Source organism: Scophthalmus maximus, chromosome 5 (assembly GCF_022379125.1).
Source record: "Scophthalmus maximus strain ysfricsl-2021 chromosome 5, ASM2237912v1, whole genome shotgun sequence".
Taxonomy (NCBI): domain Eukaryota; kingdom Metazoa; phylum Chordata; class Actinopteri; order Pleuronectiformes; family Scophthalmidae; genus Scophthalmus; species Scophthalmus maximus.
The window spans coordinates 21,483,557-21,507,741 of NC_061519.1; the positions used below are offsets into that span (position 1 = coordinate 21,483,557).

At 40.5% G+C, this 24,185-nt stretch overlaps 3 protein-coding genes across 3 annotated transcripts; all 3 read right to left on the minus strand.

The window, feature by feature from the left end:
- Nucleotides 1-3,038: 3,038 nt before the first annotated feature.
- On the minus strand, nt 3,039-8,571 carry and2 (actinodin2). The gene is made up of 6 exons (XM_035635652.2): nt 8,415-8,571; nt 7,828-7,919; nt 6,676-6,720; nt 5,585-5,739; nt 4,206-5,099; nt 3,039-3,974 (listed from the first exon to the last, which is right to left on the minus strand). Exons 2-6 carry the CDS (start codon nt 7,898-7,900, stop codon nt 3,552-3,554), a joined length of 1,590 nt encoding a protein of 529 aa, XP_035491545.1. The 5' UTR covers nt 7,901-7,919; nt 8,415-8,571; the 3' UTR covers nt 3,039-3,551.
- A 3,059-nt stretch (nt 8,572-11,630) lies between these two features.
- LOC118311323 (COP9 signalosome complex subunit 9) lies at nt 11,631-17,223 on the minus strand. The gene is made up of 3 exons (XM_035635085.2): nt 16,999-17,223; nt 15,601-15,673; nt 11,631-12,275 (listed from the first exon to the last, which is right to left on the minus strand). Exons 1-3 carry the CDS (start codon nt 17,092-17,094, stop codon nt 12,238-12,240), a joined length of 207 nt encoding a protein of 68 aa, XP_035490978.1. The 5' UTR covers nt 17,095-17,223; the 3' UTR covers nt 11,631-12,237.
- A 1,267-nt stretch (nt 17,224-18,490) lies between these two features.
- apoda.1 (apolipoprotein Da, duplicate 1) lies at nt 18,491-20,763 on the minus strand. The gene is made up of 5 exons (XM_035635084.2): nt 20,623-20,763; nt 20,248-20,385; nt 19,537-19,658; nt 19,337-19,422; nt 18,491-19,193 (listed from the first exon to the last, which is right to left on the minus strand). Exons 2-5 carry the CDS (start codon nt 20,362-20,364, stop codon nt 18,958-18,960), a joined length of 561 nt encoding a protein of 186 aa, XP_035490977.1. The 5' UTR covers nt 20,365-20,385; nt 20,623-20,763; the 3' UTR covers nt 18,491-18,957.
- Between the last annotated feature and the right edge of the window lie 3,422 nt (nt 20,764-24,185).

Here is a 24,185-nt window from a genome sequence, read left to right on the forward strand (position 1 = left end):
TCCATGTTATTTTGAAAATGTAATTTCTGTTTCAAGAAATGAGCCAAACCAATGGAGAAAAGCTGTAACTTCACTTTCAGGGGCCAGGGTCGGCGTCAATATGCAGCCAAGAAAAGAATCAGTGCCGCCCACTATTTGTCTCAGTAAATGAACTCCTTACATTTGCGTAACAGCAGTGGATAGAGAGACGATTGCCGATCTCGAAGACAGTTTATGTGAACAGTTTATCCATCTCCCACTTATGTAAGGCATCTCTGCATATTGCCTGGCAACCTCACCATGACAACAACATCCTGGAATGTCACTACTCCCAGCTGTTGTTTGTCAAGAAGCAGTTAGGGCACATTACTCCCACTAAATCCACAAGTTTGCAATTCTTCTGTTTTTATATAGATTCTGTTTTTGTTTTTTTATTGAAATGTTAATTCAGAGGCTGTGATATGCAGATATCTAGCTGTTTCCCCCTGTTTCCAGTCTGTATGCTAAGCTATAGTTAACCAGCCAGTCTGTCTGTCTGTCTGTCTGTCTGTCTGTCTGCCTGTCTGTCTGTCTGCCTGTGTCGTACACAGACTGCAGCAGAGGAGAAAAGTTGTTTATTTATTTATTCTTTTTACAGCAGATAAATTCAACAGTTATTTAGTAATTAACACAAAACAGGCAGCCGTGACAAACCGGTAGACCAAAGGCGTTGCAGTGTGACAAGCTGAAAGGAGCTTATCTTACGATCATAATGTTTAAAATACACAGCAATTATTCTGCACAGAGGCGTGAAATTGATTGCAAACATTTTCTTCTTCTCCTTCTCACACTGTTTGATCTCTGCTCCTGCGAATCGACCTTTCAATTTTCAAACGGCAACACTTTTATATGTCTCACCTAAAGATGTGAAATTTCTTTCTTGATAGATCGATGTGTTTTGACTTGTACCAGAGAGGAGGCGATATAACAGCGTACAATAGATAATCATAGATAGATTCATTAAGAGAGAGACCTTGATCGACTGTGAATGTATTGTAGTCTTTTAAATGCCAAAATGCTTTGTCTGGAATAAACTCTTCCACCAGCTGTCTCTGATTTTTAATAAACCAGCTCTGACATTCAGGCTGTGATGGAGACAGAGATTCATTTGGTCTGACAGTTGTGACAGCAGGTGTATACAGATGGCGGAGCCGCTCTGACTGAAGCACTGACAGCCCCGTAATTTCCCAGCACCACCTGCTGGAAGCTACGTGTCAATATGACGCCTCACACTCCAGGGTGAAGAGTGGGATCAGCTCTGCAGTCAGTGACGCACTTCATCTTACCACCGGTGCAGACGGTGCAGTTTTACTTGTTTAAAGACGTTCTCAACAAATGAATTTACTGAATTGAGGCATAAGTGAAGAAAAACTCCAATTGTAAGACTTGATTGGTATTGATATTTTAGAATGGGACTAAAGAGTTGTGTGTGTACATATTTGCAATGTTTTTGCGTATGTTTAAATATATATAAATAATAGTATATGCTCAGTTGTAACACTTACAATTCTCACACTAAAAGAAATCACCATATGAATTTATACTGCAACAACATCTCAATAATCAGGTAAGTGCAGTCTTCATCTGACATTGACCTTTAAAATACGCACAAAAAAAAACCTTTGTCATAATGCACAACATCACAACATGCACTTGAAGTTTTGTCACACTCAAACTCAGTGCATAACTAGGTCAGGAGAATGTCACAGTGGTTTTCAAATGATGAATTTTCATACCAAAGCACTTGAGAAGGGGACATACGCCTCCTGTGCTTTATTTCTTACACTAAATGTAACTGAGAAAATGTGAGAACATCATAATCTTCTGTGTAAAACGTACTGAAGCACAGGTGACAATCCTGACTTCGTGTTGCTTTAGGCTGTTTTCATTCCAGTACGGTAGAAGAATGAGGCACGAGTCCAACCTTTACAGGACAACACCTACAATTAGGAACATATTTCCATGCGTGGGGTTTTTTTCTCGAGCGAGTTCGGGAAGCCATTACTTGGTCGACTGTGTGTTATTTGCCTTTAAAGCTGTCAGTAGCAGCAGCAGTATTTGTCTCCTTGAGGCGACTGCTGTGTGCGGGAGCTGCTGAAAAGTTCAACTGAAAAGCAGACCGGCAGCCCCCGTCATCGACTGCTGCAGTTCATTTCTAAAATATTGCTTTTTGGGCTTTTGAGGGGAAAAAAACGGTACAGTTTGACATTCAGTCATTCTTAAATAAAATACCTTCCCTCATCAACCAAACTGAATTTGTGGCTCCATTTTTGTTATAATCAAATTATTATTATTTTTTCAAACAAGCATATGAGGTGTTTCAGTGGGAAATGACTTAAATTTGACAATTGCTGAAAACTGAATCTGTTTCTGGAAAGACAAGACGCTGATGGGATTTCCAAGGTTTCTTTTTTTAAAGTTCCATCTATTCTATTGTACAAAAGTATTGGCAGCAAAACCTCAGCAAATTAAATCAAACTTGTCTGTGTGGTAGGATACTATGCCTATACGCATACTCCTGTGAAGGCCCCATGTTGCATGTCGCTCTCCTCTCTCCCTGCACTTCCTATCTGTATCTTATCTATTTCTGTTAAATAAATACGAATGCCAAGGAAATTGGCTATTGGACGTTGGTTTTACCCTCAAACACCTAAATGAATGCCTCTCGAATTCATCAGGGGTTGTGCACTGTGCAGCATAATGCATGTTTTTGGGTGATTATGTGTAAATATCAAATTTGCCGATATAGCAACAATGAGCTATTCTTACAACGGTGGAGCATAGACTGGTGCAACATGCTGCATGTTAACTGCAAGAGCTTGGGACTGATGTGCTGAAATACTGTGGCTATTTAAAGTCATCAGACTATTTGATTAATTACTCATAATTAAGTTGTGGTTTTTTTCTGCTGTCATCACTCTAATTTTATTCTCTACTATCTTTAGTTGCTGAGCAGTTGCGTCTGTGCCCTCAGTGTGTGGATTGTTAAACCGTAAAGAAGAAAAATCCAATCCTTTTTCTTTCATTCTTTTTTATTCAGAACCTCATAAAAACTGAACATATGAAGCATTGTGAGCTTTAGAGTTAACTGAAACTGAAACTGTTGAAAACAACATTAAATACAGGCAGGATAACGGGAATGTACAACAAAGAGAAATTCTTGCCTGCAGACACACGATCAAACTACACCTACTCTATCACACATCTATACATACCACTCTTTTCTACAAACATAAATACATGAAGTATTTAATGCGCATTATAATTTCACACAATGCTCGGTTTTGCTTGGCCCTCTTTAATTGTTCTCCCTTTTATAAGAAAGGGAGCGCAAAAAATAAACCTTCAGATTGTGGGGGAAAATCAGAATCCCTGTGTGAAAACTGCAATATCTTCTGAGCGATTTGATAATTTGTAATGAGCTGTTGAATTGAAGAAGGTCTTCATCCATGAAGTCGAGCAAGCCTGGGGACGAATGGGTTTGCACCATTTCCCATCTAGCAGAAGGTGGACTCTGTTGTCACATCAGAAATCTACTTGTACTGGCGCATGACGCCCTTGAGGAAGTCTTCAAAGTTTGGGACTGCAGACCGTGGGAGAGGAGCCTCCCTGGCGGGCTCATCGGCGGCTTTCTCCTCAGCAGCGGCGGGCTCGTCAGCAGCAGCAGCATTAGCAGGCTCAGCGCGGCGCAGGCGGCAGTTGTAGTCATACTCGGGGTCGCAGTCCGGGTCGGGCAGGATGATTCCATCCTTGCCGGGCTTTGGGGCCTCGAGGCCGGACGGTGAAGCAAATTTGCCGCAGTTGGGGTCGAATGGATGGCAGAAGGGCTTGGCTGGAGCCTTGATGTCAGCCTTGGCCTCGGAGCCAGACTTCACCGGGGTGCAGTCTTTGTCATAGTGCACATAGCAATCATGGCCCTCCTTGGTCTTGCCGCGGACGCCGAGCTTGTAGCGGACCTGGTTGATCGGTCAATTGATTTGTGTTTTATGGTTTAGAAACAGATGAAAAGCAGATCAAAGATAGGAGGTAAAAGCATTATGAAACACCAATTTCATTTCAAAACATCATTTAATAAACCCAATGAAAAAAAGGAGACGACTAATAGAACCATTCAACAAGCAAGATTACACTAGGTTAGTCAAAACATTGAACTAGTCAATCCAAATATCAGGACTTCAAATTCAGACCTGGTGCTCGGGGATCTGCGGGGCAGGCTTGCGCAGGGCAGCGGCAGCTGCCAGTATGCAGTATGGATCATAGAGAGGGTCGCAGGACAGAGGAGCAGGAGGAGGAGCAGGCTGACCCTTGGGGGCATACTCCAGGACGGGCTTGGTGAGGCCTGACAACTTGGTGGCAGTCAGGGGGTTGCAGCCGGCATCGAACAGAGGGTTGCAGTGTTGCTCTTTAGGAGGCTCCTCAGCAAGGGGAGCAGGGGCAGCAACGTTGGTCACACACAGAGGATCGACTGCTGGGTCACAGCTGGGGTAGAGCAGGTGGTAGAAGCCGGTTGGGGCCTTCTGAACCAGGAGGGGCTTGCAGTAGGGGTCCTTGGGGTCACATTTGAGGGCGGAGTAGGATGGAGCAGGGCCAGGAGCCGGGCGGTAGCCATAGGCTGCCCTCAGGTGGTACTGCAGACACTCCACATCTTCCGGGTTGCAGATCCTCAGCAGCTCGCTCTTCTGCTCAGCGCTCAAGAAGGACTCCAGGACAGGGGCGTGGTAGTAGAAGCCAGTGGGGCTCTTCATGGGCATGGGCAGCAAGGGGGTTAGGATGGGGGCTGGTACCTTGGCCGGAGCTGGCTCAGGCTCTGGGGCCGCAGCGTTGGGGACAAGGGGAAAGAGGCAGTAGGGGTCGAGGTACGGGTTGCACATCCTGATGGAGGCAGACTTGATGGCGGAGGGCATTACCAGGGCAGCCTTTGGCTTGCTGGTGGACTCCGCAATGCACTCGGGATCGTCAGAATCGGCACAGGACTTGTAAATTTCGCTGAGGTGCTTGAGGTAGTGGTTGAAGGTGGGCCCCTCCTCTGACCTGTGCTTGTTCTGCAGGTAGGTCATGTACAGACGATCCAGATCCTCGACCTGAAGAGCAGGAGGAAAATGAGACAACATGAATAAATCTTCTCAGATCACAAATGATTCACATGCCGCAGAGATTAAAATGTTGTAAAAATTTAAATAAACCAAAAAAAGACAAAGACCCTCAAACAAATCCTCTGCGGAGGAATACGTGTTCTTTATAAGCTCACTGTCTCGTTACTCAAACCAGAGAGCCTGAATCAAACCACAGAGCTCTCACTGGTACTAAGAATACATGCTGGAACAGTAAAAAGTATATTAACATTTTAAGAGGGCGCTAGCATATTCATATGTTTACATAACCAAAGTTTGAGCAATGCAGAATTATTTCGTCTGAAGGAATCTGTTAAATCTTTATCAAAATTCTGGATTCTGTTTTCAGCAGTAAATGTTGAGTGCATCGATTATCAAAACCCCCAAAAAAGAGAATACAGTAACTGTGTACATGCAAAGTGCAAAGAAGAACTATTTCATGAAGCTCCACTCACTCCCTCCTGGTTGTGGCTGTTCATGAAGTACTTGTACCATCCCCAGAAGTCTGGCACGCGCTTGAGCTGAGGCAAAGCCAAGACGGGGGCGTTCCTTCTGTTGCGAACAAGGTTGTCCATGGCCTCGGCTTTCACATCATCATGCACTGCGGTCACTGACGGGAGAATAGAGAGGCAGGAAGTGTCATACTGGTGTGAGTCAGGAGGGGAAATTGGGGGGGGGGGGCGGACATGTAGGCTGCTGTTATGTCCTCACAGTGATCTTAGTTCAGAGAGAATGTTAATTGAGTTGCACACGTGACCATGCTGTCAAGTGATTTTATGAAGTGTTGACGGAATTATATGTAAATGAAATCTTGTTTGGACCTCATGTGATAATGAAAAGTTATTTTAGACATGTATCGGTTCTTTAAGTCAGTAAACTAACCGAGAAAATGAACTTCATATTTAGCATGCAGCCAAAAGGGTGTAATCGGTTTCTTCATCTAAAGCAAATACATGTACTGAAGAATCTGGAATCAGAAATTCTTTATGCGTTTTAATTGTATGTTTAAAAAGGCTTTCGGGCAAGTTTTTGTTCTTTTCTCTTTGTGAGTGACTGAGTTTCGTTTGTGGATAAGATGTGCTCAGATGTGCTCTGGTATGTGATAAAAAAAAATATATATGTATAATTCATATAAAGTGGCTGCTTCATACAACAACATCACAGACTATATACTGAGCTGAACTGACTCTTCTCTGAGACACTGCCGTCGAAAACTGAAATTTCACAAAAACCTTTCTTGAACAAAGATTGTTTGACCGTGTCTCCTGAAATAGGCCAAACCTTTGTCGCCATTGTCACAATGATAAACATGCAGTTAAGATTGTGGAACAGTTTGTTAAACGGTTTTCATTTGAGAGACTGGAACTTCTACATTTATACATGATGAGATTTCACCAGATTGTGAGGGTGCGTTATTGTGACCGCCACCCGAAAGAATGAAATGAATGTTGTGCTTATTGGCTGAGTAGAAGAAAGTTGGGTGATTCAGATACTGTATCTTCATTTTCCATGTCCATGAGTTGCATGCCAGTACATTGGTCCTTACCTTCCTCCTCCCTGTGCTGCTGCACTGGTACCGCCCCCAGAAACTCTGTAAAAACACAGGCAGCCGCCACATTAGCAGCAGCAGGGACATTAGCTGACTGGAACCAGATGTTGAGCTCACCCTCAACATCAGGGAAAACGCTGAGCTGCTAATAAGCCCCTGGGTGAAACACGGCAGGTGCTGGGGCTCTGGCGCCCCGGCACAGGCGGCCGCCTGTAGATTAAACACCCCCCACCCCACATCTCCTACAGTTGCCCCCCCCCCGGCAACCATATACTTTCAGTAGGCTTTGAAAACTAGACCAGTGGAGTTTATGCAACGTATAGGGGGCCTCCTTAAAGTAAATCTGTAAAACTACAAAGAATAGGGCCCTCACACAAGCCAATTACCAATACACTGTAAAAGTAGAAGATGGGAGGAGGTGGGGCATGTCTGTCTGTGGGCATCCCTGTTTCCACATGTGGGGTATCTTTATCTGCACCAGGGGGTTCCTTCAGAAGTTTATGGACTATTATAAGGATTTCTGTAAATACTATGGTCATCAAACCAATTTCCTCTTACATATTCCCATAACTCATAATATATTTTTTTTTACCAAAAACCAGAGGAGGAAAATGTACTCAGCTCTTTTACTTAAGTAGAAACAGTAATACAGTGATCTGAAAATACTGAATTACAAGTAAGGCTTCTTGTTAAAATCCTACGTAGCTAAAAAAAATACAGAAAAATATTCAGCAAAATGAACTGAAAGTATCAAAATATATATGTACGTAATGCTGACAAACAGTCCATGTGATTGTGGTACTGTTTATTTATGAGATTCATTGTAATGCTACTGATTCATGAATGAAATGAGCATTTTGCTGTCATAAGTGAAGTTCATTCAGCTACATTCAACTGTCTGAATCTGTGAATGTGTTATATTCTATAAACTGAACATGTGTTTTATAGATGAAACCCCAGAGTAACTAGTAACTATATCCGTCAGATAAAGTACAGTAAATCATACAAAACATTACAATGGAGAAGGAGTTGAAAGTCACATAACACAGAATTACTCAAGTAAAGTACAAGTATCTCAAAATAGTTTTCTTCTGCCAATCTATATGGCGACAGATCAGAAGAAGTCTCAGATACAATTTTTAGTCTCACCTGGTAACAGAACGATCGCCAACAGGAATCCTGTGTGGATCAGGGAAAAGGATGGTCGTCCAACACGTGCCATCTTCTGTCTTGTGTGCTTTCTAGGGAGCGAAAAAAACACAGAAACAATAGTCAGTGATAATGTTGTTATTGCAGGATAAATGCCTAGGCATTAGACTGAGATATTACAATGCACTTGAGAAAGACTTGAGTTAATTGGTTTTTGTGTGAGTCGGACTTTGTTTTAGAAATCCACGAAAAGACAATTCACTCAGACCAAAGAGAAGACGGATCTTACTCAACTGGCTGATGCCAAGACAGTGGTGAGGATTGGGGACATGCTGTAATCGAGCTTTGCACAGATTAGTGACACTTCAAATACTGAATATCAGAATACCAAATAGAGAATGAACCGCCTGAACAATCAAATGGGCAAAAGCATGTAATGTTCCCCAGTTGCCGTGTGATTGTCTTCTATAATTTCACTCAGTGTTACAAATCTGAGCACTTTCTCACTTTACATCCCGAAAAAGTTTGAAGTTGCAGAAAGTCAGTGTGGCTCTGTTAACTAAAAACACACTCACGCCAGTCCTTACCTGCAAAGGTGCTGAAGTTGTCACCTCTGGATCCAGCAGCTCTCTGGATCAAGCTTCTTTGGGGGGGGGGGGGCTTGCTGCACTGTGGTCTAAGCTGACTAAACCGTCTAACTCTCTGCTCCCCTGTATAGGACAGGCGTGCAGGGAAACATTTTTAAGGAGCCCCCTTGATCATTAAAAACAAAAAGGCATGTCATACAACTCCGGCGTGCTGTTAGGCGCTCGGGGATTGGCTCCTGCGCTGCCATCCGTCCGACCAATAGGGGTCCTGTAATTAGGAAGGTGAGCAGCTAGCACGGCTGCTCTCAGTGGAGTGACATTAACAAGGTGCCATTTAGCGCCAGGTATTTATTTTTTTTCCTCACGTTTGGAATTTGGGGGTCGTCGTGCGAGGTCACTAAGCCACTATTTGATTTTTCAGATTTCAAAATTGACATTAATGGATTAGTGGGTGTGAACTTAAAAAAACTGTGAGCAGTTAAATCCACACATCTGGAGGCCTCTGTTACAGGAGCACAGATTTATGAAGGACAGCATGTGGCTATCGCAGAGGTTGCAAATGATGTAGTTGATATCAAAGGTACTTTCCTGATGATACACTAGAAAAAGCATCAACATAATGTAGTGGCAAATGAAACGTAGTATATAATAACAACTGGAAAGAAGATTAAAGGGATTCCTTTAATTCTTTCTTTGAGTGCATTATCTCCATAAAAAGTATGTGTGAAAACTGCAAAGAATAACAACTACATCTGAAATATCAACTGTGTTGCATCAGTATATTGACACGTGTGTGAGTCACATTGTCCAGGATTACAGGTACCTGACTCTTTTCACTTCATTGATGCAAAATCCAAGCAGCAGTTGCACCAGCCTGTCTGATAATGTTCATGAACATGGCGTCAGCTGCAGCCGTCAGACGTCTACAGCCAGCTTCTCTTTTGACTTTTACTCAGGTGTTTTTCTATTGTAGGAAAAAAAAATGTATCTAAACATTATTGATATCTCTCAGACTGATACGTTTAAAAAACAAAAACAAAACACACATCTTAAAAATTAACAAATAAGAAAATAAGCATTATTTTCTTCACTCCACACTTACTTTCTTGCAAATGCACGTTTGTTTTTTTTTTATTCAACAACATGGAAGCCGGAGCCGGAGTCATTAGAAGAACTGGGCCGCATACAGCGCGACACTAATGAAGCAAACTGCTGCTGCTTGTTTGGTGCAGGATCCTGGATCGTGCCACGTAGCCTGTAGAGCCGACAGCCTGCGTCAGTGGAGCACACGCTGTGCATATATATGTGGATAGGAGTATGTACTGTATATACATACAGTCCTGTCGGATGATCCCCGTTATCCATTTATTATCACAGACCTTAATGTTCCAGATGTGTTGGAGATTATTTATGATATTTCTTGTATGAAAATGGATATTGTTGCATCAGATTTTCAGATTTTGTGCAGGTTTGTTTGGTTAACGCTGCTTTTGTACTGGACGTTAAACTAGATCAACCATTTATCCATAACTTTAACATAACAACTTTAACTGTTTATCCAAAGTCTGTTAATTAGTTTTGAAACTCTGCAACCCGTGGGGTACAGGTGTTACAGCGTACTCAATATGTGGACATAAATATGCGTGTGTATGTGTTTGTGTAATTTATCAAGTAATATTTTTTAATGAGTTGAGCTCACATAAACCTGGTGACTGCAGAAGAACCTTGGCTGGCTATATGTGTTTCAACATATTTTGATTCCTTTTGTGTCTATTGAGCTAAAAATGACACCGAATCCAATTATTCTGTCTTAAGCATGAACTCAATTTCTAAATGCTGGTTGTTGTTTGATTTTTTTACACTTATACAATTTGTGCCCTAGGACTGATGATGATTCAGCCTTGGCTATGAGATCCCTGCAGTTAACTTATTCAAAAATAAGCAGGGCGGTCACAGAATGAGACTAAAGGTTGTCTTCTTCAGTTTAAAGCTGAACAGCCGTCTGGAGAGACGTCTCCTTCACCACACGGACAATCCCTCGCAATCGAACAGACACTCGGGGCTGAGAAAAAAACTATGAAGTGTCTCATACTACCCTTGATAAGATATATCTATACCTGTCAAAAGCTTTAATTTAAACGCTGTAATTTCGTGGTTTTTGAATTGCAGGTCACAAACAAAAACAATAAATCAACATTTGAGAAGTTATTGTCACTTTAGAGAAAAGGTTTGACTGGGTTAACACACAACTTCCAAACCATAATTCATAGTTCCAAAAGCAGGAGAGAAGGCCAAAGTAATGGATGTTGTAAACAGAAGCTCACACGTTTAGTTTCAAGTGTGTTTTTTACTTAAGAGCTCAGTGTTGACGTCACATCAAGGTTCAAAATCTCAGGCTTTTTGAGCAATGTTTATCTGGCAGAACCAACTACAGGAACTATTGGATGAATTGCTGAGTCATAAATGAAATACAGCTATAGCCTGATATCAACATTGTAGAGATTATGAAATATTTACCCAAAATTTGGGATTGTTACTAAATAATCTACTCAAAGCATCTCACAGTTGGGATTTACTCTGCAGAAAGAATTCTTTGTGTTACTTTAAAGAATAAAATGTATACTGTGCCTTCTCTGGACATGCTAATCATGACTTTCTGAAACCTTTTTAATAAGTTGATTATTTCCTGTTATCACAGACACATCTGTAAATCGGCCCCATGTCCCTGAGCATGTGCTTCTGTTGCAAACACAGATCAGACAGCACTTTGCTTCATGCTGGTTAAAGCACTATTAAGACTTTTTAGTTTAATTAATACCATTGTCTATTGCACATGTGCTGACAGCACAGTTCTCCATTTTGCTGAATCTTCTAAAAACATTTTGTGCTATTCAGAAGCCTCTTATCAGTATCCAGCTCGTGCTGAACAGTAATAAAAACCCCAATATGCTCCAACCCAAAACTGGGAATATTACAGGCCTTCAGATCAGCACTTTCATTGGTGCAGTGTACGGTAAATACTGAATTTGATCAAATCTATCTTACAGACGGATTGAGAATGAAAAATACTACATGTTGCAAAGCAAAAAACTTTTGGAAGCAGTTTTTTTTTTGAAGACAGTGGTGATTGAGTGAGTAAACTTACTTCCAGTAAATTTCAGCTTTTTCATACCACACTTATTTTTTTAAAACTGAATCAAGAAAAGCCACACTTACTGCTTTGTACATAAAAAGTGCTCTTTATTCAGTTTCAACCAGAGTCACTTCCATCACAAAAATAGAAATGTTGTTGCACAACTGCTGTACACGTATGTACAAATTGATGACGTAACAGGAGACACTGTAATAAAACCAAACGCACAGAACATATGTGACTATCACATGCTGGCACACAAATAATTTAAACAACTTTAAGCAGACCATCACTTATCATATACCATCTGCAGCATGTTTAAGGGCGACGGCATGTGGTGCCTCTGCCCATCACATGTATAATTACGCTCCTAACAGGTGTTCTCCGGCACACTGAAACCTGCAATCCAGTTCAGAAGCAGCCAAAGACACGAGCACGATACAGGCTCATAATTTTAACATACCATATATGAAGGAATCCCTGGGATCTTGAGAATTCCGCAAACATCTGGAGCCGGTGACGGCTTTTTAAAGATGTTTTAAAAAAGCCTGAAACTAGGACAACTATGAAAGGAAATTGTATGTCATTAAACAGTTAATAGCTGGTTTGCTTTCCACAAAAAAAAAAAAAGTGGCAAGGAGCTGGAACGTGAAGATCATCCATTATTCCTAAGGAAGACACGTTAATCTTTCAGAGGATGTCATCGTCATCAAACAGATCTTCAAAATCTGTGGGAAGAAAATAAAAGTATCGCACTAAAGTGACATAACAGCTGGGCAACAAAACTGAAGCTGCTTTTTCAAAAGTTTCTGCAAGCCAAGCACTTTCTCATAAAGCGCTCTTTTGGGTTGGTGGGTCGAAGGGGTGCATGGTGATAAAAGTAAAAGGATTTGGGGAATGCACTCGGTGAGGAGTCTGCAGAGTGGCCTTCCTGTGGCGCTGACGGTTTGTGAGGTCAGAGGTCGGCAGGAGAACTGTATGAGCATGCTGGATAACGTGTGCCACATCCTCTAGTGCAGGTAAGCTACATTTAACTGAATCCAGAGGAAAATACACTTTCATTTTCCTTGTGTGAATGTTATAACATTCAGCAGGTATTGCATATCTAATACTTAAAATGTTCCATATAGATATTCAGTTTTTTTCTGAGCTGTAGTGTTGTGTATTGAATATCTGCTGCAACTGTTGTTCTCCACATTGATGGTGCCTTTTTTTATATATTAATTTTGTGTTTTCAAGAGGTGCCACAATTTGTTGAATGACAAAGAAATGATTGGAAATTCTTTTGATACAAATTTTTGATTTATGTATTTTTTTTCAGGAAAAAAATGCAAAGTTTTTCAAAGTTAGAATTGAATGCCTTAATTTGGTTTTTGGACTTTTGGTGGAATACAACAAGTAATTTCAATGTATTACCTTGGGCTGTGGAAAATTATAATGGTCACTTTTCAACTAGGCACAACAAGGAAATGATTCATGCATTTTTACAAATTGTAGTTAATGAAAATGTTAGTTTGCAGACCTAATGTTTTCCTGGTAAAATAAAAACTGAATTAGTTGTGGATTTATTTATTTTTCTCCCCTCGATTAATCCATACGTCTACATAATTATCAGAAAATACTGAACGATACGATCATAAATCCCTGAGGCCCAAGGTGATGTCTTCAGACGTTTTGTTTGGAAAAGGATTTTTATAACATAAAACATATATACATAAAGCATTTACTGATTGTCAAATATAGTGATTCATTTACTTTCAATCAACTAATTGATTAATTGACAAATTGTTTCAGCATGAAAATGAAACACACACACACACACACACACACACACACACACACACACACACACACACACACACACACACACACACACACACACACACACACACACACACACACACACACACACACACACACACACACACACACACACACACACACACACACACACACACACACACACACACACGATGAGGAAGTAGAGTTATTGCTAAAGGTTTACAAAAGTAAGGGGAAATGTTTAATGATCGCCCTAAACGTATATATGTAAACTTTGATAAGTGTTCATCTGTGCAGTATAAATAAAGTTGTATCACTTAGTTTTGAACAGAGTGTATTCAGTATTCATGCATTGTGTGCAAAGCCTGTACACAGGAATTTGCCCTGTCTGTGTTGTGCACAAAGTGCTGTTTTCAAACGTGTCATCAAACATACAAAACACAGACAGGAAAAAAAAGGCACATGATGGAAAACAATATTTTGAGCCTATAGTTCAATAGTCAACAGTTCTCGATCGTGATTTGTATCTATATCACAAAATATAATGAGATGTGGTAGAGGATTCACCCACTCCTACAATAGAACATGATACTACAGTTCCAAAAGGTTAACTTAATAATTTACGTATAGTACCATCTTAGTGCAGTTTCAAATCAAGTCAAGTCAAGTCAATTTTATTTCTATAGCGCATTTACAGACGGCTGAGTCGCACCAAAGTGCTTCACAAGAAAGTGCTTAAGTGCAATAAACAAAGAATAATACAATAGGTAAATTAAGCAAAAAAGAAAAAAAGAAAATTTAAAAGGTAACCAGGGAATCAGTCTCATCACACAATTAAGTCATTTATCCACAGAAATTCTGATGCCTGAATATTTCTCAGCCGCTCGGAATAACATGGATTAGCGAATGCAGTTTCAACTTCTGTGACTGAAAGAATTAAAGCGAGTGTGACATCGATTGAATGAACCCAATGAATGAAGGTTTCAAATCCTTTTTACAAATGTAGGCCAGGGGACTGGAGGCTGCTTCCAATGAGCCCGGAGACAGTTAAGTTGCGGCACACATCTCTATCAGAGGGGGGAATATAAAGGCTGCCGCCCTAAATGAGCCTCATTCAAAGCACGTCCACAGCGTTCCTGCTGAGAGAGTCTGCGTGTGTTGCATATGGCGAGAGGTTGTGGTTGTTTGATGTAGCAGCGCCTCGAGCCAGAGATCACACTACATTATAAAACACAGTTTGTAAAAAGGGGGGGCGGGCTTCAAGGAATGTTTTGGGGCCATTAAAGAAGTTTCCTGCTGTGGAACCAGCAGTCTACCGACGCCCAGGGGTGGAAAAACTCATGTGCTAAAAGATTCAATCTGCCGCTGACGGACAATTTCCTATTTGACGATGACAGACTCCTCCGTTCACTTTAAATTACACGGCAGGCAGAAATAACTTGTATTGACACTTATATTAATCAAATGCTTTACGGGGATTGTTACAGCTCAGATTGCGGTGAGGCTCTGTATAGGAGTGTTATAAATGTAATCAACCCCTTCAAAAAAGAAAGAAAAAGAAAATCAATACTGAGGTCTGAGACACGGCTTCTGCATATTGGTTCTAATTCTATGAGGATCTATGAAAAAAAATAAAATAACTAACCATCTGTGGTTTTAAAAACATAGTGCCCACAGTTTAGGGGTTCAAATGTAAGTAAGTGAAATTCGGGCACTATGTCTTATAAAAAAAATCTATTTTGGATGTTTGGATAACAGGCAAATCCCTCCAATCACAACCCTACTTCAAGACATCTACTTACTAACAAACACAAACCAGTTTGGATTTAACAAAAAAAAAACAGGGACTGTCGGCAAAAGTGACAGAGCTGCTGTATCCAATAAATGCAGGATGGTCTAAAAATATAAAGGGAAAAGCATTGACCTCATTACTCAATTGAGAATGGTACTGCGGTATTTAACTAATGTGTTTGCAAAGACATTCACTCACATAATCCTGACTTTGGACAGATGATGCTTATGCAGTAATAGCAGCAGGATTAAAATTCATCCTTAACAAAACAAAACAAAAATTTTGCTCTGTAAAATAACTGCTGTGATGGTGCTGGTGGAGTAAACATCATTTTAGATACATTTGGATCTCTATGCCTAAACATTGACCGAACATTTTAATTTGGTTCAGATTCAGTTTCAGGCATTTTTGAGAATCGGGGCTTGTCGGGTGTGAAGGTAAATGCACGAGAAGTTCGAAGTATGTAGAGAAATCTTTACCGTTGAAGAAGTCACAGTGAACTGCCTTTTCATTGGCAGCCAGGTCCATCAGCAGTCCTGTGCTTCCCCCAGCCTGCCGGAGAACAAACATGCAGCTCAGAGGCAAACAATTAACCCATGAAAGTCTGAGACAAGATGAGCAAACGTTAGCAGCAGCTCGGCTCGATGTCCAGTGTCTGTATAAATTGTGTTAATAATGTGCTTATTAATAATAAGCACATTATTACATTCTGTGTTTAAGAGTTCCCCCGAGACAGTGTCTTTACATGTTGAATCTATGATTATGATCTATATATGTACAACTTAGGATTTTCATATGTAAAAACAACTAGTTAAGTTATAAACTTTTTTTTGAGATCACATCACAGATCACATGACACTTGTTTCAGTAGATAGATTTTGTATTCTAACGAATATATTTTGATGATAACATCAACTACCACCGCAGTACTTGTTTTTCCAAAGTACCTGAGTGCAGTTTTTGGATTTCTCCACTTGGCTCTGACTGTGGTATGTGACCATACACACACCATGCACCTTATAAGTCAAAACCTGTAACAACCAGCAATACTGTGGCAGCAGTGTATAATACATAAAATCATGTAGATACAGGTCATTGAGCTCAAGCATCTGAATGGGGGGAAAAAACATAATCTCAGTTACTTTGACCACAGCATAACAGTTCGTGGGCTATTTCTGGGACGAAAAGTTCAGACAGTCGGGTCAGAATTTGGCGAAAAAGGGGGCATGAGTCCACAGACGCGACCTGGCTGGTGCCAACTGTCCAGGCTGGTGGTGGTGTACTGGTGGGACGAATGTTTGTTTTTTTGGCACGCTTTTGGGTCTGGATGAATGCCACAGGTCCTCTTGTTGCTGACCATGTGTGCCACAGTTAACCATCCTCCAGTGGCTGCTCCCAGCACGAGGGCTCACCACGTCACAGAGCAATGAGATTCAGCGTGGAGCCAATAGGAAAACATTAAGGGCATCAATGAGCAGCTGACAAATGGACAGAAATAACGCCATGGAAACTTCCCACATATCCCGTTGAACTCCGAGTCACGAGGAGGATGTGTCGGCATTGGCGTGCTCGGTGAGTCGTAATGAGAGTCACACGGTTGCGCGGTTAGTTTGTTGTTAGTTTGATTTACAGCGCTGCAATAAAAGTAGCTAGCTAGCTTAAAGCTAGCTTAATTGAATATTTTGGCTTAGCATGTGCTAAGTGATTATTAAATAATTATTAACTACAGCCTCTAGCTAAGTCAGTGGGCAATACAATACTAGAATGAAAGAGTATAACAAGCGGCAGAGAGCAGGACGGTCCAGCTGAATAGTTCATATAAAGTTTACATATATCAATATTGACGTTTTTTGATATTAGCTCGTCAGCTAACGCACCTCGTCCAGATCCACGTAGGGTCCAGCGCCTTCGGGAAACATCTCGTCCACTGCTGGTTTCATGGCGGTGGAGTTCGACTGGTCCTTTAGAGGCATAGATGAATAAAAAAATAAATACTATGTGATACAGTGATGTTGGTGTCGGTCAGACTTTCGTCCGCTTCTCTCTCAGCTGCAGAAGCTACTGCGCTTCATGAGCCACTCAAGCTGGTTCGGCGGTGAAAATAAATCCGACGTGAAAGTCAAGTCAGCCGACAAAGGTTCCGCTTCGTTCATGGATGAAATGGGCCTCGTCTTTATTCATAAAACACCAGAGATGGAAAGTAAGCGGCGAACTGCATTTTTGTAAAGCTGTTAATTTAAAGTACAGTATGTACTTTTTAATACTTTACAGTCAAGGCTGGACTGGGACAGGCGGCCCACAACCATCCAGTCCCACCAGTACACCGTCCATGTGGTCCCCTTATATGCGCACCTACTGTTCTATTCCCCCAAACCACTACAGCCGAGTAGTAAGTGTATACCTGTATGTGTTCATATTCTTGAGAAGACGTCTGTGCTTTTTTATTTTACCACAACTAAAAATACAATCTTCTTTAGCTACTTTTCGTTACTTTAGCTACTTAAGTTACTTTAGTTACTTTTCATACTTTCATTACATTTCGTTACTTTTCGCTACTTTTGTGCCTTTTAGTTACTTTTAGTTACTTTAGTTACTTTTCATTACTTTTGTTACTTCAGCTACCTTTCGTTACTTGAGCTACTTTTAGTAACTTTCGTTACTCTTAGTTTCTTTTGTTACTTTTCGTTACTTTGAGTTACCTTTAGTCACTTTAGTTACTTTTGTTACCCACCCTTTAGTGGACCCAAAATACAGATGACCAGACTCAATGAAAGTTTTAACAGATTTAATAGTCTTTCAAGCGATAGAGGGGGAAGATGGAGGGTGGCGATGTTGAGCAGGCCGGTAGAGAAGCAGGAGCAGTGCAGGATGAGTTCGGCGATGGTTTAGTGACTGTGTTCCAGGCTTGGTCTGAGTTCCAGGACTGCCTGCCTCAGAAACTGAGCAGAACGACTTGAGGAGACAAAATCCGCTTCGTGAAAAATCACAGAACAAGAACCAAATAAAATCATAGAAGCGTTCACAGAGTGTTTAACAACGGTCAAGACAAAACAATCTGGCGATGAACGGTTAAACGCAATTATGCAGGAGATAACAAGCGTGTGCAGCCTAGCGAGGAAATTAGGAAGACCAAACCCACTGCATCAGATGTCCTGGTTTGAGTGAGTAACAGTCCAAAACTGTATTCACTATATTTACCATGATGTTAAGACGAGAAAGAGCAGAAAATATGCACATTTTTGAAGATCATCAAAAGTTTAACATTTACATTTCCTGCTCTCCATACTGATAAACATACAGAACATTTTCATTAAAACTGTGTTGAGTGAAGAGAGACCTCACTTCTGAATCAAGGGAGATCACATGAGGTTACTTTGACTGACTTTATTTGTTCTAAAAAGAAACTTTGTGTTTCCACTATGTGGCGTGAACATCAGATTTACTTTATATGGTTTGAGTACATGTCTCTATACACTGGGAAGGAAACAATCTTTTTAACAAAATGAACAGCTTTCCTGTCAAAACTGTGCAACAACATTTCTCTCACCTTGTCATATCACAACTAGTGCAAATAAAAAGGTGGTTAAGCTGTGACTTTCATACATAAAACAACCACTAACTATAATACACACTCAAGGCATGCTGTCATTTTGTGCTTTAAACATTATTATTGTCTTTAAAAGGCGGTAAAATCTGCTCCATGCACACAAACTGAGTAACAGCGCTGAATCTACCCTCCTGGTTACAATCACCATAAAATATTAGTCAAACATCAACTCGTCTTCTCCTGCCTTTGTCACCAACAGCGTCATTCTGTGTTGCCTTTCCACTGCTGCTCAGAGGGTTTTGTCACAGCCCTGCTGCTTGCTGGCAATCATACTGCTCGTTTCAATGTTGTTGTTGGCGAAGGTCTCTTTGGCCTTCTCCAAAGTGGCGTCGGGCAGGGTTCGTGTTCGGGCCAGGATCCAGGCGAAGTCGACGTGGAAGAGCCTCAGGATGTCCGTGCAGGAATACACCAGGGCCGTGTTCACGTAGTCAGTGGATAGGATCCAGTACGGGGAGTAGGGCAGGACTGTGGTGAAGGGCATGAGAGCGCAGGAGGACGAAATAAATCATAAGAAGATCACTCATCACTAACATTACCAGTTAACTCTCTTAACACACAACAGAGGCAGTTGTTCTAAAAAAAATTACAGCAAATATAGTCATGCTCACCGTAGGAATAACTTATTCCCAGCTTGGCCGGATTCTTCATGTCCTCAATGACTCCAGTCCCTTTGATTTTCTTCAACTCTCCTTTCCTGTTTTATTCCAGACAGTCACATTTCATGTTGGATGAAAATATGTACACACCATGTGAATGTTTCCTGCTGGTTCCACATTTGCACAAAAAAAACAGCAGATAGTAAACTCACAGTATTTCAGAGCTGACCACTCGAATGGAATTGTCTGTCACCATGGTGAAATTGGTCTCAATGCATCGGCCCTTCTCGAACTGGGCCGGCAGCTTGGCAATTTCAAACCATCTCCCCATAAACTGTGAGGGCAAAGAAACACATACTGTGCATAAGTGAATTCAGTAAAATGTATAGTAGGTGTCCTATCAATTCTATCACCAGTGGGGGAATAATGATATTTACTCAAACACTGCAGATGACCAAGGAAAAATATTGACAGAAAGTAAGTTAAATGAATATGATATATATATATATATATATATATATATATATATATATATATATATATATATATATATATTGGGAAAATAAATAATGAGACAGTGCTGCTGCAATTGTGCTGACCGTTATTTCATGTGCGTCAGTGGATCCACTCATTTAACAACCTTGGTTACTGGTGATGTTGCAGGTTCAGATTTAACATTAAAAAAACATGATCATCTATACAACATGATGCATCTCAAAAGAGGAAAATCTCTCCAGAATGTGAAATAGTAACTCCAGCATGCTACCAAACTAAAAGTAAAATCAAATACAAGGTCATATTATTGTACTGTAATTTTGGATAAATTCTTCCCTTTCTGATTAATCAACAACAAAAGAAATAAAAACAATAATAGTAAAGGACTGCTTTTGTCCCAACTTTTGGTGTCGTCCACATTTCTGTACCTGTTTGAGGTTGAACGCAGGTTGAACAGATGGTTCTGGACACGGTCCCCAGTGGGGAACCTGAGCCCTGATGAGCGGGAGAATAAACACAAATGCCAGAGGAAAAGACAACTTCATCGTGAGACAGGCCTTTGGTTCCTGCAAAAGGCATAGGGAAGTCACACATTGGGAGCTGCAGAGTAAATGCATTCACAACATTACTAAAACCAAAAGCATTAATACAGTTGTGAAAGTTAACTTGACAGGCATACTGAAAAAAACATACATAATCTCCATTAAGGCAAGCAAACATTATTTGTCCTTGTCACACATGATCATTGGAGATGAGTTTTGTTGTTTTATTATTCATGTACATGACAAGATATATTTCCTTACCTCTGTGGCCTGCTGGTTCAGATGTGTGCTGTCTCCCCTGGATGAAATCTGGTATTTGAATCAGAGACGTTGCTCTCCGCGAGGTTTTGCAGCACTCAATCAATGGGCGTCTTTGTGTGGAGACTTATTTCAGACATGAAGCACACTATTAGCAAATTGGAGTCACAGGGGACATACCAGCAGAAATGTTATAAAACAATCAGAATGCTCTCCTCCCTCATAAATGTGGATTTTTGATATGTTTCCCTGAATTACCCGAGGATTTCTTCAAGAGGCTTGCAAGTCGAAAGCTGCACAATGTCTTTTTAGATACAACAGCGTCTGAATAATACATGTCAGCCATTTTAGAGTAGAAGAAGTTGAATGAAATAACATGTTCTACTCCTGGTTATACAAGCGAAATTAGCTCCAAGGCAATGTCGATTGCTCGACCACCAGACTGTAATATCACAACTTTTGGACGGACTACAATGTAGTTTTGGTACAAGCCTCCATGTCCAGGATGATTTATAAACGTATTGACGCCCCTCAGACTTGTCCTCAACTGCAACCAACAAGTGGACATTTGTGGTTGTGGGTGAAACGTTTCCTCCAACCCTGCAGACGTTCAGAGTTTGGTGACTGATTTTTCATCTAATTAGCTTTCATGTGTGAAAGAGAAGGTATCCTAGGTTTTCCTGAAAATAAGAGCATCAATATCAGTGAAAGTACCCAATTGCCCAGACATCATAATTTACTAATACTGGTTTATCTCTATTATTTTTACAATGTTTTACAAGTATTACAACCTCACAGAGTAAATAGTCTTGTCACACACAATACATTATGTTTATTACACTTATGATTAGATGGCACTCGTGATTTCTGTGTCCTCATATTCAACCCTTTTTTAGACAGTTTTGTCTCAGGGTGCTGTGAGCAGAGTGACTGCTCTCTGTTGCTCTCTGCTGCTTTTCAGTCATTATTATCTATTGTGGTCTATCTAAGCATTAAAGTATATATTACTTCTTGTTAAAGTAAATAAGTTGGCAGGTAGGCCTATAGCAGTAAGTGCTGATCTAGAGCCAACCTGATCTATTTATTAAAAAATTCATTATTGTCCATTTGAGAATTGGAAATGCTGCCATGTTTATAAAAGGTAAAAGAAACTTTGTCATGTCTCAAATGCCCCAAAAAGTGTGACACAACGCACAGAATACAAACATTACATTAGATAACATTACATCCATTTAGCTGACGCTTTCGTCCAAAGTAACTTACAGTAACAGGAGGTAAAACCGAAAGCACGTATGAAATGCATCTGCCGCAAAAATCATAAATCTTAAACTCTCAGAGTATAAAATGTATTGACAATATCCATATCAGGGTCCAAACCCTGACTTTTAAGAACTGTATATCAGTGCAGTGAACCGCAGCTGTTTTACGCTAAAAACTGTTTGAGCCAAACACTGTCAATTAAATGCAAATACTATTAACTCCTGTCTGTATTGCAGACAAATGCCCGCGGCTACAAGCAAGGTTGAATTAAAGAAGAGAAAGATCAAAAGGTTCCATTTCCAGCAAACACACTTGAGAGAGGAAAGACTTGATTGCTGCATCCCAGATACACCGAAGCCTGGTGAAAGCAAAGGTGCCGTGTTTTTTCTCCTGTGTGGAGCCGATGAGCTCGACCGGTCAGTGGAGGTTAATTTTGCATTTCCTTTACCCTTTTGTTCAGTGCAGTCATGTGTTTTCTGTCAATACGTTTCAGTGTCTGCAGGTGGCGCTCTTTTCTCTGTGTCTCAACAATGATCTCCATCACTGATGATGCTAAATGCTTTCAATTTAGCCAGCCAATCCAGGCCAAGCTGCAGGGGCTTTTTCTGTCAAAGTCTACTAACATACTAGCAGCCTACTGCGGACTGATCAAAAAAATTTACCATTTTTAATTGTTTGGTTGTGTGTGAAAGAAATCATCATGATGTAATACACATTTTTAACAGATATTTTTTTTTAAACAAATTAACCGACAGAATCGTGTCAAGACTCACGTGCCACTACACATGGGGTCACGCTGAGGCTCCTCACACCTTTGCACACAAACAAACACACACACACACACACTGGAGGTCAAACATGTAAGTGAAATGTCTTCACCTGTGCTGTAACACACAGACCATGAGAACAGTTCCTGCTGCTGAGACAACGTCATCTGTTACCTTTCACCTAAGGTCATTTGAAAGTTTATCCACAGACCTGGTCGAGGGTTCACCGTACAGTATATTTAGAATTTAGAATTTTGATTTTTCAATGGGGTCAATCCAAAAATACAATTTTGTCACTGAGAAATAAGCAATTCCATTTACTCTTACACAAGTTACAAAGAATGTGGAGCAGGCCTGAAATCAAGTAAAAAAATGAGAAGTTTAATTTAGTTAAAAAAGGAAAAATGTATAGACAAATGTGTGGGTGGGTGTTTTATCGGGATTTGAATAGGTTGTATTAGGAGAAGTTTATTAAGCATATAGGTCTTAAATATATTTTAATGTAGGGTTGGGTGGGGTAATTGTAAATCAATCTCCCCATTAATAATTAAATTATATTACAACATGCACGTGTGGAGACGTTGTGGAAAATCTATAGGGAAAGTCGAGAGGATGATTGTGCTTTCAGAAAACATCAATGCAGAACAATTCAACAAGAGCATCACAAGTGACAACATAATCAGTACCATTCTCACAGTGTAAAGAACAATTGAATATCTTTTGTTGATATTGTAAAATGTATAGGTGTGTCTATTATCACCAACCCCCGTGCAACACTAAAGTGAATTGACACCACTTACAGTGGCAAACAAATGGGCTGTTTTTCTTTGGGATACTGTGATGCAAACAGTCAGCGAGTGCTCCTATTGGATCTGACAAAGAAAACTCCTGCTGTCCCAACTCTAAATCAAGAAAAAAGTATCTTAATAATAATCTTGTATTTGCGTGTTTTCTTTTCATTATTTCTCTTCAGCATGATCACCTGACTGAGGTGAATGTTTGGTTAAGCTGATACAGTGTGTTGTTATCCTTGAACAAAGATAAGGTGGCTGTTGCCTTCATTTTCGTGGTTTTGGTACAACAGGCTGAGAACGCAGGTCAGAGGTCAAATTCTTAGAAGAAATTCCACCTCACTGCAACGACATGATCACAGATCAGTTCAACCTCAATGTCCCTCCTTTCATCCAGTACAATACAGGTCAATCGTTGTCACCAGGCTGAATGGAACTGGTTTTTACATTAACATCACTGGAATGAAAATAAAGTGGGGAACAGATTTGTGTTCTGTTCTTGATCGATTTTAGCAACTCTTTCAGTCAGTGAGTCCACCTCCGCCAGAAATATCTTAACATTTTTCGGGGGGATCGCCATGAAATTCAGTACAGATATTCATAGTCTCAAAAGGATGATTCCTAATGATTCCTAATTTTCACAATCACAGAATATCTCAACATCTACTTGGTAGATTAGTACAATTTGGTACACTAGGCATACCAAGGGTAAATACAAAACAGTAACAACAATAGCACAACAACAACA

Coding starts and splice junctions, on each gene's coding strand:
- and2 (XM_035635652.2), bottom strand. CDS start 7,900: ATGGCACGTGTTGGACGACCATCCTTTTCCCTGATCCACACAGGATTC. Junction 6,721..7,827: donor GGCGATCGTTCTGTTACCAG/GTGAGACTAAAA, acceptor GTGTTTTTACAG/AGTTTCTGGGGGCGGTACCA. Junction 3,975..4,205: donor CGCAGATCCCCGAGCACCAG/GTCTGAATTTGA, acceptor CCGATCAACCAG/GTCCGCTACAAGCTCGGCGT.
- apoda.1 (XM_035635084.2), bottom strand. CDS start 20,364: ATGAAGTTGTCTTTTCCTCTGGCATTTGTGTTTATTCTCCCGCTCATC. Junction 19,659..20,247: donor CTGCGTTCAACCTCAAACAG/GTACAGAAATGT, acceptor TTGCCCTCACAG/TTTATGGGGAGATGGTTTGA. Junction 19,194..19,336: donor GGGAATAAGTTATTCCTACG/GTGAGCATGACT, acceptor CCTTCACCACAG/TCCTGCCCTACTCCCCGTAC.
- LOC118311323 (XM_035635085.2), bottom strand. CDS start 17,094: ATGCCTCTAAAGGACCAGTCGAACTCCACCGCCATGAAACCAGCAGTG. Junction 15,674..16,998: donor CCTACGTGGATCTGGACGAG/GTGCGTTAGCTG, acceptor GTTCTCCGGCAG/GCTGGGGGAAGCACAGGACT. Junction 12,276..15,600: donor TCACTGTGACTTCTTCAACG/GTAAAGATTTCT, acceptor TTCTTCCCACAG/ATTTTGAAGATCTGTTTGAT.